Source organism: Aptenodytes forsteri, unplaced genomic scaffold (assembly GCF_000699145.1).
Source record: "Aptenodytes forsteri isolate BGI_AS27 unplaced genomic scaffold, ASM69914v1 Scaffold96, whole genome shotgun sequence".
In the NCBI taxonomy this organism is placed as follows: Eukaryota; Metazoa; Chordata; class Aves; order Sphenisciformes; family Spheniscidae; genus Aptenodytes; species Aptenodytes forsteri.
The window spans coordinates 7757037-7773184 of record NW_008795029.1 but is presented as its reverse complement, the minus strand read 5'-3'; the positions used below and the strand labels follow the sequence as shown (position 1 = coordinate 7773184).

The following is a 16148-nucleotide window of genomic DNA, read 5'->3' as shown; positions in this document are numbered from 1 at the left end:
CAAGAGCGGACGGGGAGAAGGGGTGGTCGGAAGCCAGCCGGGAAGAGAGTGGTGTGCGGCCACGCCGGGGAAAGGGAACAAAGCCGCTCAAAGTCCAGATACGGAAGGCGCCTGTGCTGTTACACTGAGGGGAGCTCGTTTCAGAAGGATGAAAAACGGTAAGAGGGTCAGTACCACGTAAAAAAAAAAACCTGGAGAAAAATGTATTGAAATAAGAGAGAGAGGTGCTGAATAAACATAATTGTTTCATGGATTTGTTTTCCATTAAATAGAAATATTTGATATATACCTCTTCTTAAATAGACATGTTTAAAGTCTTACCTATTTTTTCGTACAAGACATCTGTACCTTTTTCCAGCTTCTGAAATAGATCACTTATTTTCACCAGCTACCAGTCTTTTTTGAATGGTCTCATACGCCCGTTTTTCCTTCAGAAGTCAACAGTTGTGTGGTCATACATTGTTAACCTATGTCATCAGACAGCGCTGTCAAACTTCGGCAGTGCCCTTTTCTTCCTGACTGATCCCTGATTCCTTCGTGGTTATATGTTGTGGCTGCTGACGCAGACAGGGTCTAGTAGAGCCTGGAATAGTTTGTGCAGAAGGTCTCATCAGACAAAAGCCCTGAGCTCGGTGAACTGCCCTACTCTGTGTTGGCACCAAGGCCAATATGTTCCCATTTCTGTTCCGGAGTTGGTGTTTAAATAAAGAAAATAAATAAATAAATAAATCTCAACTCCAAAGTATTCTTTAAAGTAACTCTTTAGCATTCTCCCAAAATACTTGGCAGTGTTAGGACTCTCTCCAAAGGCACTGAGCGTTGTGAGAACAAGATTAAAGTAGCAAAATCAAGAAGACAGCCAAGACTGAGCAGACAAAGTAATGTCGAAGGGGCTGCGGAGAGGGAATTGGAATTTGAGGGAAGAACACAGAGGAACTAGAGTTAATGAAGAAAAAATCAGGAAAAAGAGGAGAAGGCAACAGAGGAGCAGGAGAATGTTAGATGGGAGAGGGTGTGTGGAGGTGGTGGCAGAGTAGAGGCAGCTAAAGCATGAGCCGTGTTGGAGGGCGGCAAGTGACAGGCAATTCGGAAGGAGCACGAATTCAGTGTTTGGCAAAAAGCAGATCAAAAAAAGTGACAGTACTTTATTGAGTCCAGAAATGTTGTTCAAATGAGAATTTTTTTGGTAAAAATAGTGAAAGACTCTTACTGTAATCAGAACAGACATCACTCCGGAAATGGGATAAAAGTGAAAAGAGTCGGTACAAAGGAAAAGAATAGCTGCAGGAAATGTTCTTTTAAGAATATGGAGTCACTGGAAATAGGAAACTGATGTTGACTGTGATTTGTACAGGTTAGGAAACTGTTGTCACAGTCCTCACAGCGAATGCAGTCCAAAAAGACTGTAAGGCGTAAATAGGAAACACAGGCTGTTTCCTATAACCTTTATCAGATATGAAGTGGGAATTCTAGTGGGAGAGCTTGGATTTTGTTGAAAGGAGATGGTGCGGGAAAGCAAGATGAAAAGGTAAATTGCCAGCCTTGGCTTAAGAAAACGTGCCAGGGGAAGGTAGACAGCGGAGAACAAGCTGTAACAAGAACTTGTAAGAGCAAGGCTAGCAAGGGAAAAAATAGCACTGAGGAGACTTCCAAAACACCATTAATGCACACCTGAGAGGTGAGTGCTCAGTCCCCACGTGCATAAAAGAAGAGCAAACGTTGACGTTTAACTGCCACGGTGAAAGCAAAGCTGACAGTAATGAGAAGACAAAGGAAAGATGGAAGGTGCCTGCTGAGACTTTTCTCCCCAGAGAAAAGCGAGGCCGTACAGACGCAGATCTGAGTCTCAATTCCCAGAAGTATTTTGAGAGAAATTAGCTTGGTTCAGGAAAACAAAAAAAAAAAGCAGATGTTCAGTTCAGATAGAAATTCTAATGGCTGTCAGCAAAAGGTCAGTTACTCTGGCTAATGCTGTACTGCAGACTCAAGAATATCCTAACTGCAGTTTCCAGTTCGAAATTTGTTTTATTTGCATTTCTTCTCGGTAGGCATTTTGTTAACAACATTCAGTATCTTTATACATTGCAGATTGCAATACACATCCAGAAACCAGACAGGTTGCATTTCATCCACCGAAGTGATGAAAATTTCATCAGAAATGGAGCATTCTTTGGTTAAATAAGAACAGCAGTTCAAACTAGCTGTGCTTAAATCCTGTACATGCATTACATTTGCACAAATTAGCAAAAAGTGAGAACCCAAGTTTAGAACTTTGTCTTCCTTTTTTCAGCAAGTATACAGACATGACTAAATGCGTCTCTTAAATATTGCAAAACCACAGTTAAAGTTTTAAATAATACACATTGCACAACAAGCTTTTTGGGGGAAGCTACAGAAATAACTAAAATACCGAACACATGGAAATAAATTACACATCAGCTAGTTGAAATGCTTAACAAATTCATAAGGGCTTATCAAGACCTTTTATAAAAATGCTTATTTGATCTAGTAGTTAAAGCACAACAAATAAATAGGATTTTTGCTATTGACTTGAACTGAAGCAAGGTCAGACCCTTTACAGTCTCAAGGAACTATGATTTTATCATGATATCTCAGTTACACTCTTCGGGTTAAAAGCTTTAACAAACATCACTTGCCACGTGATGACCAATGTCACTTGAGACATTTGTCAGTTTAAACAAAAATTGGAACTACTATAGAATTAATAACATAAAGCCCAGTTAAGCAAACTACCATCTCCTCCCCTTTTTTTGCTCCAGAAAATTCCATTCAAAACCTGCAGGTCATATTTTTGATGAATTTCCACAGACTTTCAAGGACTTTTATGGTAGCTATTCCTTGAGAGAAGGAAGCATGAAATGAGAACGGGTGATTTAAGACGGCATTTCTACCTGAAGCCCCTTTTGTCACTTTACATGCCATTGCCGTTTCATGTTTTGAGGTTCTGTCGAGAGCCTCACGGCAGGTCCGTATAGAAAAGCTGCTTGATTAATGTGTCAATGTACAATACAGAAGCTTCTCCAATTAATCTAGGTGTGCAGGAGGCAGCCTATAGCAGGTAGGGTGGTGTAAATTCAAAACCTGTCATAGTGCGCACTAACTTCTTAAACAGCTGAAGCTCTCCTAAACATCGTTGATACAATCCCTTACTGCTTTAAGGCAAGAGTGTTAGTAAGTTAACGGATAGGACATAGGACCATGTCACCGTTACCAGGCTGTCTAAGGATGTAAGTGATGTTGTGAGTATAGTAACAGCAGCATTTCTAAAATCTTCCTGTCTTCTTCAGCTTGTTTAAACATTAAGCTTGTACACTGGATCTGCTTAATCTGTGTTTGTGTGTGTGTTTAGGGGCGGGGGGAGATAAGTGGCAGTTCAGGTGTCTCTGGGAATCGTAGTGAAGTGGGATAATGAAACATGTAACTAAAGTTGCACAGAAATGTTAGACCTGTGGAGATTCCCTTACAGGGTCTAGTGCTCTGCCTGTTGAACTCAGTTTTAAAAGTCCCAGCTCACGGTGCAGGCTGGTGTCCAGAGCTCGGGTGCCCTCCCAGGGATGCTGGAAGACCTTCCCCACAGGCACAGAAACCCCATCTCAACGTGTCGCTTTCTTAATGTAACAGGGAGAACAGCCGTATAATTTGCAAACTGCGTAATGTCTTGGCTGGTTAGCCGTGGGACCTTTCTTTCTGTGATATCCTTAGGAACTGCAGAATAAGTTTACCAAGACATCTAAAGAAAGGGCTGAAGGTGAATAAAATACCTTTGAACTCTTTTGGTATTATCACGAGATGCCTATTCATAATGTGTTTGCAACAAAGTTTGCACTTTCCACACTAGGAAAATGAGTTTTACATGGCCTGAAATATCTACCTATCTTTAGGCTTCTTTGAAAAATAAATTCATGAACAAGCCCTTTAAAACTTGGTGAGGAAACAGAGTTAAGGGACTGGCTCCACCCCTAGGCGAGTTAGTGGTGGTTTACAAAAATGTGTTGCACAAATGAATTAAAAATAAAACAGTGGCTGGAGAAGGGATGCAAAAAAATTGGGACTACAGGCCATTAAAAATACTTTTCCTGTCTCATTACAGGAACAGGCTAGCTGAGAACATTTACTTAAATTCTTCTTATGAGAATGTTTATACTTGCATTGGGATAATCCTTGTGGGGCTGATTTGGTTTGTGCCCTTAATGTGTTTAATCAGCTTTGTGTCAGTGAGAGACAAGTTATACTGGAGCCGTGTTGTTTGAGCTGATCGCATTTTTTCTACTAAAAGAGAGAATTTCTACTCAACTTCCAAGTGAAATATCAAATTAGATAATTAGGGAAAAGCACATGTAGAAAATATAAGTTAGCAAATGAGGACAGCTTTAGCAAAATATTTTTTTAAAACTTAAATATCTAAATTTGCAGCTATTAATTTATCTTTGAGTACTTACAAATCAAGGGAGACCAAGCAGCAGTAATACACAATGCATGAAATCAAGGGAGACCAAGCAGCAGTAATACCTCCACAATGCATAGAGGGTTCTGAGTAGGCAATTTGCTTTTTCTGTAAATCAGAACATTATATTTAGCACATACTGTAGTTTCCCTGTGGGTGCACAGCAATAAAAGTCAAAACAAACGGATACAAATCATTTTTAAGCAGCATTCAAGGCGATGCGTTGCCTGTTTGAAACGACACATTTGTATGTTGCAGGGTAGGGCTAGTATCCACTTCTCCTTTATAATTTGAAAGTCTGTGTTGGTTTATTTTCGCTCTGCTCCATGTAAGACAGGGCTATTTTGAAGCCTGGGGGGAAAAAAAAAGTAACCATCCAGCATGAAATTTTAAAAGTGTTTGGAAAGGAAACTCAGAAGATCTCTATCTAGAAGCCCATTCAATCATCCTTTACTTGGAACTGCTTTTAAATACTCTTCTACTGCAATGGCAGAAACTTCTCCATACCAGCTTTGAAGCCAGATATGCTCAACGTTCATTTTCATGAAGAACCACTCATAGCTGCGAGGCCACTTTCTTACTACCGGGTGCCTGGAAGGACAAAGAAAAGAAAAAAAAAATTACAAGACGTGCCAAAGCATATGCATAGTCTGCTTTTTAATTCAGCCTAGTGTGCTCAGCCAGAGTGAAACCTGAGATCTGAGAACCACCACCATTCATCTTTTTTGCCCTCCCTTGCAGTAAGGTTTATGATCTTCCACACCCCAGTCTGGCGAGAACTGCAACGAAGGCAGCCAGCGAACACCACCTTCCCCCATTGCAGAACCCCATCTCTAAAGGCACATGTTGTTTGGTCTCTAAGTAAGTGAAAAACAGTTGGAGGAGATTCTCTGAACGTGTGTCAGGGTTATGCTTGTATCTGTTCAAATGAAACAGTGTTCTGAAAATACTACATCTTTGGTAGCAGTTGTTGTGGTACGGCAGGAGAGTTAATAAAACTGACTAGCAGGCAGAGCACAGCCTCTTCGAGCTGTTACCTGCTAAAGCCTTCTCGTCCTCTATTTCTGTCTCATTTCTTGGGCCTGCCCTTACAGCTAGCTCGAAGAGACCCTCCTTGCCAGCAATACTGGGTGCAGACGTCTGGTCCCCAAGCCCCCGTGAGTGCCCCTGCAGGGGATGCTGTGGGATGCTCGGCAGCGGTGCACAGAGCGGATACAACAGCTCGAGCCGCAGTGCTCACAGGAGCGCGGGGGAAAGCGGTGCAAGTCGGGGCAGGGTTGGCCCAGTGCCCCTCTGCCCCTGCAGAGGACCCTGCAGAGGATGGTTTGGCAACCTCTGGGTTGAGCTGGGGTTTCCACCATTCTCTGAGTTGTCCCTTAGAGCACCCACAACTGTGGCATTGGGAAGTGGCTCCAGCTGCTGCCGGTGTTGGATGGGGTGAGCCCCGGCAGCCCTCACCGTGTTGGTCAGACTGTTGCTCCCTGACAGTGGAGCATCCGCTGCCAAGGTGCTGGCGGACTCTGGCTCGTGTAGGAATCTGATTTCTGCAAAGTTTGTAAAAAAGGCTTGTGTGCCAGTATAGCCCTCGTCTATCCCTGGTCCCATTTTTGCTATTGATGGGACACCCGCTGACAGTGTCCCACCCTAACCCCTTCCAGCAGGCTAGAGCAAATATTGCCTCTGGGCTGTTTTGGATCCCAGATCATCCCAATTTCCCGGTGGTATTTGACTGACCAGGCAGGGTACGCCTGGAGGACCATCCCTGGCAGCCTGTGTGGGAGGCGCGTGCCCCAGCTAAGGTTCGGGCTTTTCACACCTGTTATTCTGAAGACCCACTGGAGTGCCCCAGCTAAGGTTCGGGCTTTTCACGCCTGTTATTCTGAAGACCCACTGGAGAGCATGGGGTGTGTGTGTATGTGTCCGGGTTGTGCTTAACATCTGTTCACGGGAGACTGTTCTGTAAGTATTACGGCTTTGGTAGCAGTTGTCGTGGTATGTCAGGAGAGGTAATAAAACCTGTAAGCTCCACCCTGCAAACAGGCGCGAGTCCAAAGGCAGCAGAGCTCTGCTCTGTCTCCAAGTGGGGGGCTGTGGCTGAAGAGCACTACCTGTCCTAAGGTGGGGAAGAATCATTAAAGGTAACAAATACACCCTGGATTTATGGAATCTCTCCTTGGAGCCAGGTGAAATATTTTCGTAATCCCCAGATTATAAAGCACGTGCCTTACCAGAGTCCAACACTGACTAATTGCATTTCCGTATTTTGCTGCCTCAGGAGTTAAAAGGAGGTCACACAGCTCTGCCTGTCGTTCCAAGCCACACAGAGGCCAACATGCTTCGTGGCCCCAAAGTAAAAATGAGGCTTGTTACTTCTCAGATTTTCCGTACCAAACGGCCACATCCGTATATTTGTCTCAAACCTGTGGGTTGCACTCTACTGTTACATACAGACCTGGAAAACATTGCTTGCTTGGCAAATTCCACTTCCTCCGGAGGCACTGTGACCATCTGTCCCGTGAGAGTCAGCCTGGCGCACCTTGGATCCTCCGGATCAATTACATTTTTTCTGTGCACAGAGAAAAATGCTCATGTGTAATAGCTTGGTTTCTTTGTTAAGGGTTTTGGAGAAATACGAATTCCTGCTCGCATATAAAAAGCTGCGGTATTTTGTCAAGCCTTGCAGGTCTTTTCTACACCCAGCTGTAACATTGGGGGGCTCTTGAAGGAATACTCACCTGAAAGAGACCTCTGCTGTAGAGATTTGCTTAATCTTAATTTATGCTCTTAAAAACTGGATTAATATATGTTAGATTGTAAAAAATGTGAAAATGGCAGTTTTCCCAGACATATGTACAGACCTCAATTCAGGATTCTGAAGAGAACTAGTGAGACGGTTAGTCTGTGCCTATGCCTACAAAATAAGCGTGCATACATGTATTTGTGTGTAAAACATAAGGTCTTTTCCTTATGCCTATCCTAGAAACTCAATTCTTGTTCATTTTTACCCATTTTTCAACTGCTTTACACCAAAGAGACAAGTAAGGTCTATTAAAAAAAATTCTCCAACTGCCTTCATCCTTCAGACTGAGACAGGGAAGGTACTTGTTTCTTTTTGGCTCTTTCTACACAGTAATAATAAATAACTCCCATTAGTAGCTGCGGGGCAATTGCTGACTCTGACATATACAATACAAGGATATAAATCAACAGTAAATTGACCAGTCACAAAAAAAAAGTTGTATGAAATGACTGCAAAGGCCTCATCCTGGCAAGTGCTGAGCAGCCCCAAGTCCCATTGCCAGCAGTTTGAGACTGCTCAGTATCTCACAGGACTGTCTCCCCACACAAGAACATAAGCCCGAAAAACTACATTAGGAAAACAAGACTGCATTTCTTCTTCTCTGTGTTTTAATCGGAAGCAGCAAATCACAGCAAATTACATCTCATCTGTGTGCGATTTTACTTAAAGATCTTGGCTTGAGCCCGTTAGCCTTAACTGCATGCAATCTGCAATGTTGGGGTTTTTTTGGTTGTAATTCTCAATACGTGTCTATTGCATGCAGGAAACATATGGGCATCCTCCTGCAGCTAATTTAACACCTGCAGATTCCCCACAGATGGTTATGAAAGACCGTGTAGCTCACTGGATAAAGTACCTGCTTTTATAGATAGAGCCATGAACGGAGATACGCAAGGAAGTATCGCGGGCTGATTGATACTCAGCTATGCCCGGTAAGCACTTGGCACCGTCTGTAGCCTGAGCTTCAAAGAGCCATTTGCAGTCACATCATCTCTGGGATGTTTTTTCAGCATCCTGTTCAGTCTGGAGCAGCAGTTGTCTGAAGGGGGTGTTCAGCTTAACGACCTCTGGACAAACTCCACTCGTACTCTTTTTCCTCTACCACGCTTTCTGCATGGGAGGAAGGGCAGCTGCCAAAGATCAAGCTCAAACTTTCTGTTCACATCAATAAATAATGGTCTAATTTTCTCTAGTACATTTTTTTAATTATGAAGTAATAAATGAATGGTGTTCTGAGTACCTGAAAATCTGCATTCCCTACCCTGGCACTGGGTTTATTTCTATCAGTGTGTATTCAGAGTACAAACTTGTCTGCGTAGTCACCTTGGCACGCTGTAGATCCTCAGAGCTAACTCCTACGGCATGCTGAAGATGCAGTTTCACAGCTGGCTTACAGTGGCCTGAGAGCGTCCTGTCCCTAAGCAGCACAGGTCCATGGCCCGGGGACACCCGTAGCTCCTGGCATTTCTTTTGCATAGGCTTTGGGTGTTGTGTGGCCGTGCAGCGTCCACGGTCCAACGAGAAGCTCACCCACCAAAACACGAATAAATACAGGCGAATACAGTGTATGCAGCTGTAGAGAGAGGAGCTGAATCCTACAGACAAAGGGTGTCAGCCGAGGGCCTGCGTGTCCAGCAGCCAGGACAGTGCAGATCCACACTCTTCCAACTGTTGGCCCTGGATAGCAGTCTTAAAGTCCATTTGAAGTGATCTCCTGATCTATTGTTATCTTTTGTGCTTAGTCTTAATACTGTATCAACACCCTCTGCATAGCTTTATATATTTAACTACATGATTCTTAAAAATATGGGAGGGAAGGGACTTCTCACTAGCAAAACTTCAGTTCAGAAGGTTGCTTTAAACTAATAACTGTATATCTGTGTGTATGAAACCATTTCCTCCGCAGCCTAAGAGTATCGTAAAACAACTGAAGAGCCAGGAAAGGCAGGAGTATTTGCAAGTGCCTTTCTTGGGTAAAGCTCCTCAGTAAGATGTTGTTAATTACTTTCAGAGAGGAATTAGAAAGGGATTGTTATTAAAGGATGTCTGCATTTCACAGAGTGGATCAAGGTGGTGGATTTGGGCGTGAGCAGGAGCAGGAGCAGTGAGAGGTTTTGGTCTGACACCTTCTCGAATTACAATTATTTGATCTTTTTGTGCAAATACCTGTTTATTCTAAAAGTGTACTCACTGATTTTGAGTAGGCAATAGACCTGACCTTGCTGTGGTTAAGCAGTGAATCCTGCCTGCCTTTGCTGAGAGGGTTTTGCCTGACAGGACTAGTGTCAGATGTGACTCCTCCCCGATTTACAGGAAAAACTGCTCTCTACATATTTGGCTGACAACAAAACCCACACACTGTACATCCATATCTGGAATGGTTTTATTTCTGTTTTTTTTCCCTGACTCCTCCTTCTGTTTGCAGTTTCCTCTATGTTCTCGTGACACACACTGTGCATCCATATCTGGAATGGTTTTATTTCTGTTTTTTTCCCTGACTCCTTTTTCTGTTTGCAGTTTTCTCTATGTTCTCGTGAGTCAGGGTGTTACACTGATCGACACACACAATACTAATACTATTTTTCCAGTAAAAGATATTAAAACTGAATTTTGCACATTGGAATAATATTCTGGAGAGTCAGTCTGTTTTTCTGGCAAATGAGGCAAACAAATTATTTGTTGAGATTATTATGTTAGATGAAATTTTGGAAGAGCTGAACAGGACAATGATACATTTGAGTTCAGTACGCTGTGTTATTACTGTGTTGGCTTTGCTTTTAGTGCTGCCTCTTATCATAGGTTTTCTGTTTCAGAATAGGAACCTTGTATTCTAATCTTACATTAGCATTAGTATTTTCTTTATCAAAGGAGCCCTTCATATTCTGAAGTAAATCTGTTTCTGCATCGTTTTTGGCATAGTATTTCCCTAATAATGTGTGATTACTTTTATACTTTTTAAACCATCAAAAATCACTAAAGTCAGAGCTACCACTTCTAACTCCATTGTGAACGGGTCTTGAATGTTCAGTGGTGCTACCAGTGCAACTAATGTAAATGCAGGCTTTGCTTCCTAGGAGTAAAGGGATATAGCCAGGGATATATCTCATATTTTTACTAAAGATAATAAAGGGATACCAGGGATAAATAGGTATATTTACTAAAATATTCCTCCCTCACATCTGTAGAGGTCTAGTCAGGCATTCACTAGTCACTTCTTGCCTTCTGTATAAACAAACACATATTCAGCTCTCAGTCATTGGGTTCCTTTTATCTTTATTGGCACAAGAACAAGTAGGTGCGGAGGAGCGGCTCTGTGTAACATTTGTGCGCTGCTGACCGGGGGCGAGGGGGAGGCAGAGCCAGAGGGAGAGACGGCATGGCAGTGACACTGTCTCTCTGTCGAAGGAACCGGAGGTGGCCTCGCAGGCCCTGTCTTTACCAGAATCAGGTCCTCTGTCTCCCTGGAGAGGATTTCATGAAGGCTATGATAAAATATGAACTGAGGGGAAGAGAAAGCAAGGGACTGTGGAAGGAGACCAAGCAATAGGGAACACATTTATTTTTTTATGCTTATGTAAAGTACGTACACTTTGTTGCAGAAATTGAGGGAAGCCAGATTAAAATGGAAGAAGATTCAGTTTATGCATTTCATAAGAACACAGTGCATTAAGAGAGATTATCTTAATTATTCATCTGATTTGTGAAGAGAGAAGAATTGATTGTCTCCGTTCCTCTGCTTACGGTGAGCAAACTAGGTATGCAGAGTTCGACCCGGTCCAGGCAGTTGTCTCTTCCAAGCATGTGAGATGAGCGCATGAGCTGCATTCACTGACAAAGGTACCAGCTTTACAGAGCTTAAGGAGAAGTCTGTGTCCAAGTGAAATATGTTTCCCAACAACGATGCAATGCCACGAAGCGCACTGCTGATGAACACGTCCCACTTATTTTACACTTCCGCGCTTTCTGGGTCATGGTTCAAGAGTGATTCAGAGTAAAGACTGCCACCTACTCATTAAATTGTTTACTACACTAGCCATCTCCTGGATTTTAATTAGAAGGTTCCTATACAACAACTAGCCAAGTCCAGATCCAGTGAACCCATAGTTCCGGCTGATGCAGTTATATTGGCACACAAGGTGATGATATCGGGACTTTGTCTCAACTCCCTTTCGCAGCCGAGATCTCTGCTTTGACTGACGATGCTCTGTCTCCTGGTTTCTGACCAAAAGTATCCCTGAGTATTAGCTTCATTCTCAGCCTCTGCAGTCCGTTAGTGAGGTGAAACAGATCTGGCACAGATCAGCAGTACAGGCAAAACAGGAGTTTGGGAGGCACTTGGGAAGGAGAGCCAGGTGTCCCCGAGAAGAAATCAGTAGGAGGAAGGTGAAAGGGTTCAGTAATGCTCCAGGGACTGGGGTGGGGAAGCAGGGGTCTGTGGAGGGGAATCTCTCTTTTTCTTCTTCCCCAGCCTCCTTTTCCCACAGAGGAGCTGCCGTCCTTCTCCTCCAATCCCCTGAGGAGACAGGACTTTCCATCCTTCCTGTCAGGATCCATAAATCCTCCCCATTTCCCCTGAACGCAGTTCTCCCTGCCCTGCGAGAATGCACTGCTTTTACCTCTCTATTTTTGAGCAGAATGGGAGGTGAAAGAAGTTGGGAAAGAGCTTTCTCCTATTGCAGAGAAGGAGAGCCGGAGAGCCAAGAAGAAAGCCCCAGAGAACACCTTTCCTACATTTTTTTCTACTTCAGAGCATGCAGCTCATGTGTGGCATAAGGGCAATGACTTGTCTCCACACATCCTAACCTTCCTACAGCGCAGCAGCAGCCATACGAAGCCATGCGATTAGGAGGTGGGGACTGGCTGCTGGAACAGCTCATCCCTGCCACCTCCCACGGGTGCAAGGTAGGCACCCTGTCACCCTGCGCAGGGCTCCTGTTCGCCTAGCCCCACACTGGGCAGGAGGTGAAGACTCGGAGTTATTTTCTAGTATATACAATACATCATAGGAATTTTTGTCCCCTAAAATCTACAGAAAGGAAGGGAGGAGTTGCTATGTCCTCAGAGAATTATTGTGAAGTGCTTATAATTTTGATTCATAAATGTGATTAATTTTGAAAAGCAAGTTATCCTCCTCATACATTTCATTTGCTCACCACTACCTACCAGAGTCTCTGAAGCAGAAATAATGTATTGGTGCTGTTAATCTGCGTGGCATGAACATCAAACAAAATCTCTGCTGAAAGCATTTTCATAAGCTGAAAAGCTGTTGCTGGCCTTCAGCTGGATACGGCTGGGCAGTTTTGCCCTGCCCTGCTCCAATTCTGACAAGAATTTCTTTATCAGCCGTGTTTGAGAGCTGGCAAAGATAGTTAAAAGACATCTTTGCTTTTGCTTTTGGAAGAGCAGTCTTCTGTTCTGAATCTGAAGTCAGGCTTGGGAGCTGAAGAGTATTGGTACAATGGCTATTCTGCATCTCAGTGAGCCTGTATTCATAGTGTACCTGTTTTCGTGTTTTAAATAATTTCACTCTTCCTAGAAGATAATCCTTCCTAGAATGTTTTAATTAGACTTTGTTAAGTGAAGTCAGTCTGTTTGTCTGTCTTCATCGACAATAACAACTCATTTCTTCAGCTGAACTCTGTGTTTCAGACAGGAAACTTTTATATAGTTTAACCATAGGCAATTCACAGGGAAAAAAGAATAACAGTATCAACTATTTCTGTAAACAGAGTCAGAGAAACACATACTACTTCACTAGAAAGGGATTTTGGGAAGTTGGTTATTTAAGAATACAGGAAAAAAAATAGTAATTTAGAGTTATATTGTGTGCATTGGGTCATGATGATAGTAGGTTTCGTATTTGACTTTCTAATTTGGTATCTTCCTGATTTTTTTAAATACAGATTTTTCAGAAACGGCTACTGACATAATTATTTGCATATGACTAAAAACGGCCAATATAAATACCAGAACTAGAAATGTGTCTGTGCCACAGAACCAGGAGGTGGATCTCAAAAATTGAGGGATGTCTGGATTCAGGTTTTGTCTTCCGCGTGCGTCATTTCTCTTTGTGTGAAGGTGCAGTGCCAAATTTCTTTGTTATATTCATCCTCGTATTAACAGTGACTCTACAAACCCAGAGGCAGCTATACGCTGGATGGCCAACTGACATCTCAGAAGTTGTGTCTGCCACCCATGGCAGGCTTATCGGCTCTCAGGATTGCCCTGGAATGAAGTTGGCATTTTTTGCACGCTGTCGATCCACCACGCAGCAGGGACCCTAACCCACCGAATTACTCTCCTCTTCCCGTGGCCTGGTGGTATCCAGAAGCGCTGGAGATGCTCAGTGCTTCCCATCAGCCTTTTCAATGCAGAGTTTAGGAAGCCTACGGAGCTAGCTTATATCCACTGAAGATGTCTGCCCGGTCATGCCAATCCGCCACCTCAAGCAGTAGATGAGCATGGTGGGTGAAATGGCTCTGATGGAGCCACCCCTAATGCAGGTCATAAACCAGGAGAGGAATCCAAGTCCCTCGAAATCACTCGCAGTCTGCAGTGTGGATTTGAAACACCATCCTCCAAACGAATAGCAAAGGAAAACCAACCGGTGGACTGACCCCAAAGCTCGTTGCTTTTCTTTCTTTTTCCCTTGTGTGAAAACTAGCTCATGGCAGCCGTGTAACTGCTCCTTCTCTAAGAAAGCTGCAGCTGGTCCCTACGAATGTGCTGAACCCGATGTCAAGGAGGCGATGCATGTTTGACATTCATTGCCTGTTTTCCAGACTGCAGCTGTAATGAGGCAGGCCCAGGAGCTTACTTGGAAAGGGAGATCCTCTGAGCAGCCTGTGTGTTGGGAAATGCGTTTAGAACAATAGCTGCTCTATTCTTTAGCGTCGGGCTCGGTCTTGCTCCCTCTGAAAGCTGTAAGAATGGGACTCAATCTTTTCAGCTTGTCTGTGGCATACACATGCCAGCTTAGTCTATTTATAGCCCTGAACCATTTAATTTTTCTTGCCTCTATTATCCATTTATCAGCCGTCAGATAGGATGCAGTGTAGCTACTAACGAATGCTTTCTGTAGCCTGGCCATCAGAGAGCCGCCTCAGAGAAGTGCAGCCTGTCTCCCTCTGGGAAATGGCAATCTCTAGGTCAGAGATGAGGAATCCAGACTGTAGCTGCAGCATCCTAATGTCTTGCAATTAGTGCCTATTCAGATGCATCGCAGCTCTCTTTCTTTCATTATTAAATGTTACGTCTCTTACTAGTTTAGGCTTTTCACATGTTCTCTCCAGCTGATTAAATATTAAGGCTGCAGCACCAAAAAGGCCGCTCTGTATTCCTCACATCCCCAAAATTGAAAATATTTATTATCAAGGTTTGAAACTTGAGTCTGTTCAGAAACAAAACAAATGAAATTCGCTACTAAATAAATTTAATATCAAACTGATGTACACGCACACAAGTCACTTGATACTCATTAGATACAAGAAGACTATTGAAATGTCAGCTATGTTTTCTTTCTAAAGGCCAGAGATTTCTTTTGCGTGCAATAGGTCAGAAGCATTTTTCAGGAGAGTGCCACATACTCCCAGGAGCATTGACTACAGGCATCGACCAGCTTTCACATTTATTTTAATTCTTACAACTCAGAGTAGGTTAATAATGAAATTCTAATAAAATTCCACATGAAAACAAGCTACAGATTCATTGCTGGCGTACAAGGACATGAACTTTCTCATGTAGAGCGTTATTCATTTAGCTATTTCATGTAATTATTTTGAAGCCAAAACAATTAATGATGCCCTTGACCAAGAGCACTTCTGGTATTAAAACCATCTATAAATGACACTTCCCTTTGTGAAGGAAACCCCACAGATACTGTCTTAATACGAGCAGGACCTGAGGTCACTCTGAGTAAAAGGTCTTGCCTCTCGTACGGCGTGAGTAAAGGAGCGGAAGAAACCTGCTGTACAAAACCTGAGCCACCACATAAAGCTCTGCACTAAGGATGCTACGCGCTGTTTGCGTGGCACCGCCTGGCTATCTCAGCAGGCGGAGCGCACCCCGAAAGGGATGCTTGGGCTGCCCGCGGCAGGAGGCAGCAAGCTGGCTGTGTTACCAGCAGCGCATCCAGTGCTGCAGGCAGCGCTGGGGACAGGCAACCCCAAGCACTGGCAGCAGGGTCCGGACACGCTGCTTGTTTTCTTCACTGTTGCACTGCCCACCTTTCTGTGGGGTAACGGTAGGATGCTGTACAGGGCTGCAGTTTAAGATGTTGCTAGTTTAAAATGTAAAAATCACTCACGGGTTGCTAGTTTAAAATGTAAATTCCTTTCTGACCCTGGTTACAGAGGGAAGGGAAAGAAGAAGGCTAAAGTCCTAGTGCCCATATGTGTCCTGGCTGTGAGACAGCCCCAAAGCTTGCTCACATTCTCCTAGCTATCATCAAAACCACAAACTGCAGCTCAACAAATGCCCCAGCTTTTCATTCTCCATATTGTTTGTTCTTTGCACTAATGCCAGCCATCATCTGTTCCAGATGAGAACTCTAGAAATAATGAAAAACAAACTGAATGTAAGAACAAAATAAATAATGCAAGGAGCACTGATCAGACTCTGAATCTGTGTACTCAATTCAGTAGTAAGCTCAATATTTAGAGTATGGTTACATGCTCTCCTGGTTTCGGCTGGGATAGAGTTAATTTTCTTCCTAGTAGCTGGTACAGTGCTGTGTTTTGGATTTAGTACCAGAATAGTGTTGATAACACACTGATGTTTTAGTTGTTGCTAAGCAGTGCTTACACAAGCAAGTCAAGGACTTTTCAGCTTCCCGTGCTCTACCGACTGAGAAGGCTGGAGGGGCACAAGAAGCTGGGAGGGGGC

General features: G+C 43.5%; 1 protein-coding gene across 1 annotated transcript in view; it reads right to left on the bottom strand.

Annotated features, from left to right (window-relative positions):
* Positions 1-4837: 4837 nt before the first annotated feature.
* The window catches only part of CREG2 (cellular repressor of E1A stimulated genes 2), a 17828-nt gene continuing 6517 nt past the window's right edge, over positions 4838-16148 (bottom strand). The window contains exons 3-4 of the mRNA XM_009276169.1: positions 6918-7031; positions 4838-5056 (exon numbers count right to left, since the gene is read on the bottom strand). Of these exons, the coding sequence (XP_009274444.1) occupies positions 4909-5056; positions 6918-7031 (262 nt within the window). The 3' untranslated portion in view covers positions 4838-4908. The remainder of the gene's footprint in view (positions 5057-6917; positions 7032-16148) is intronic.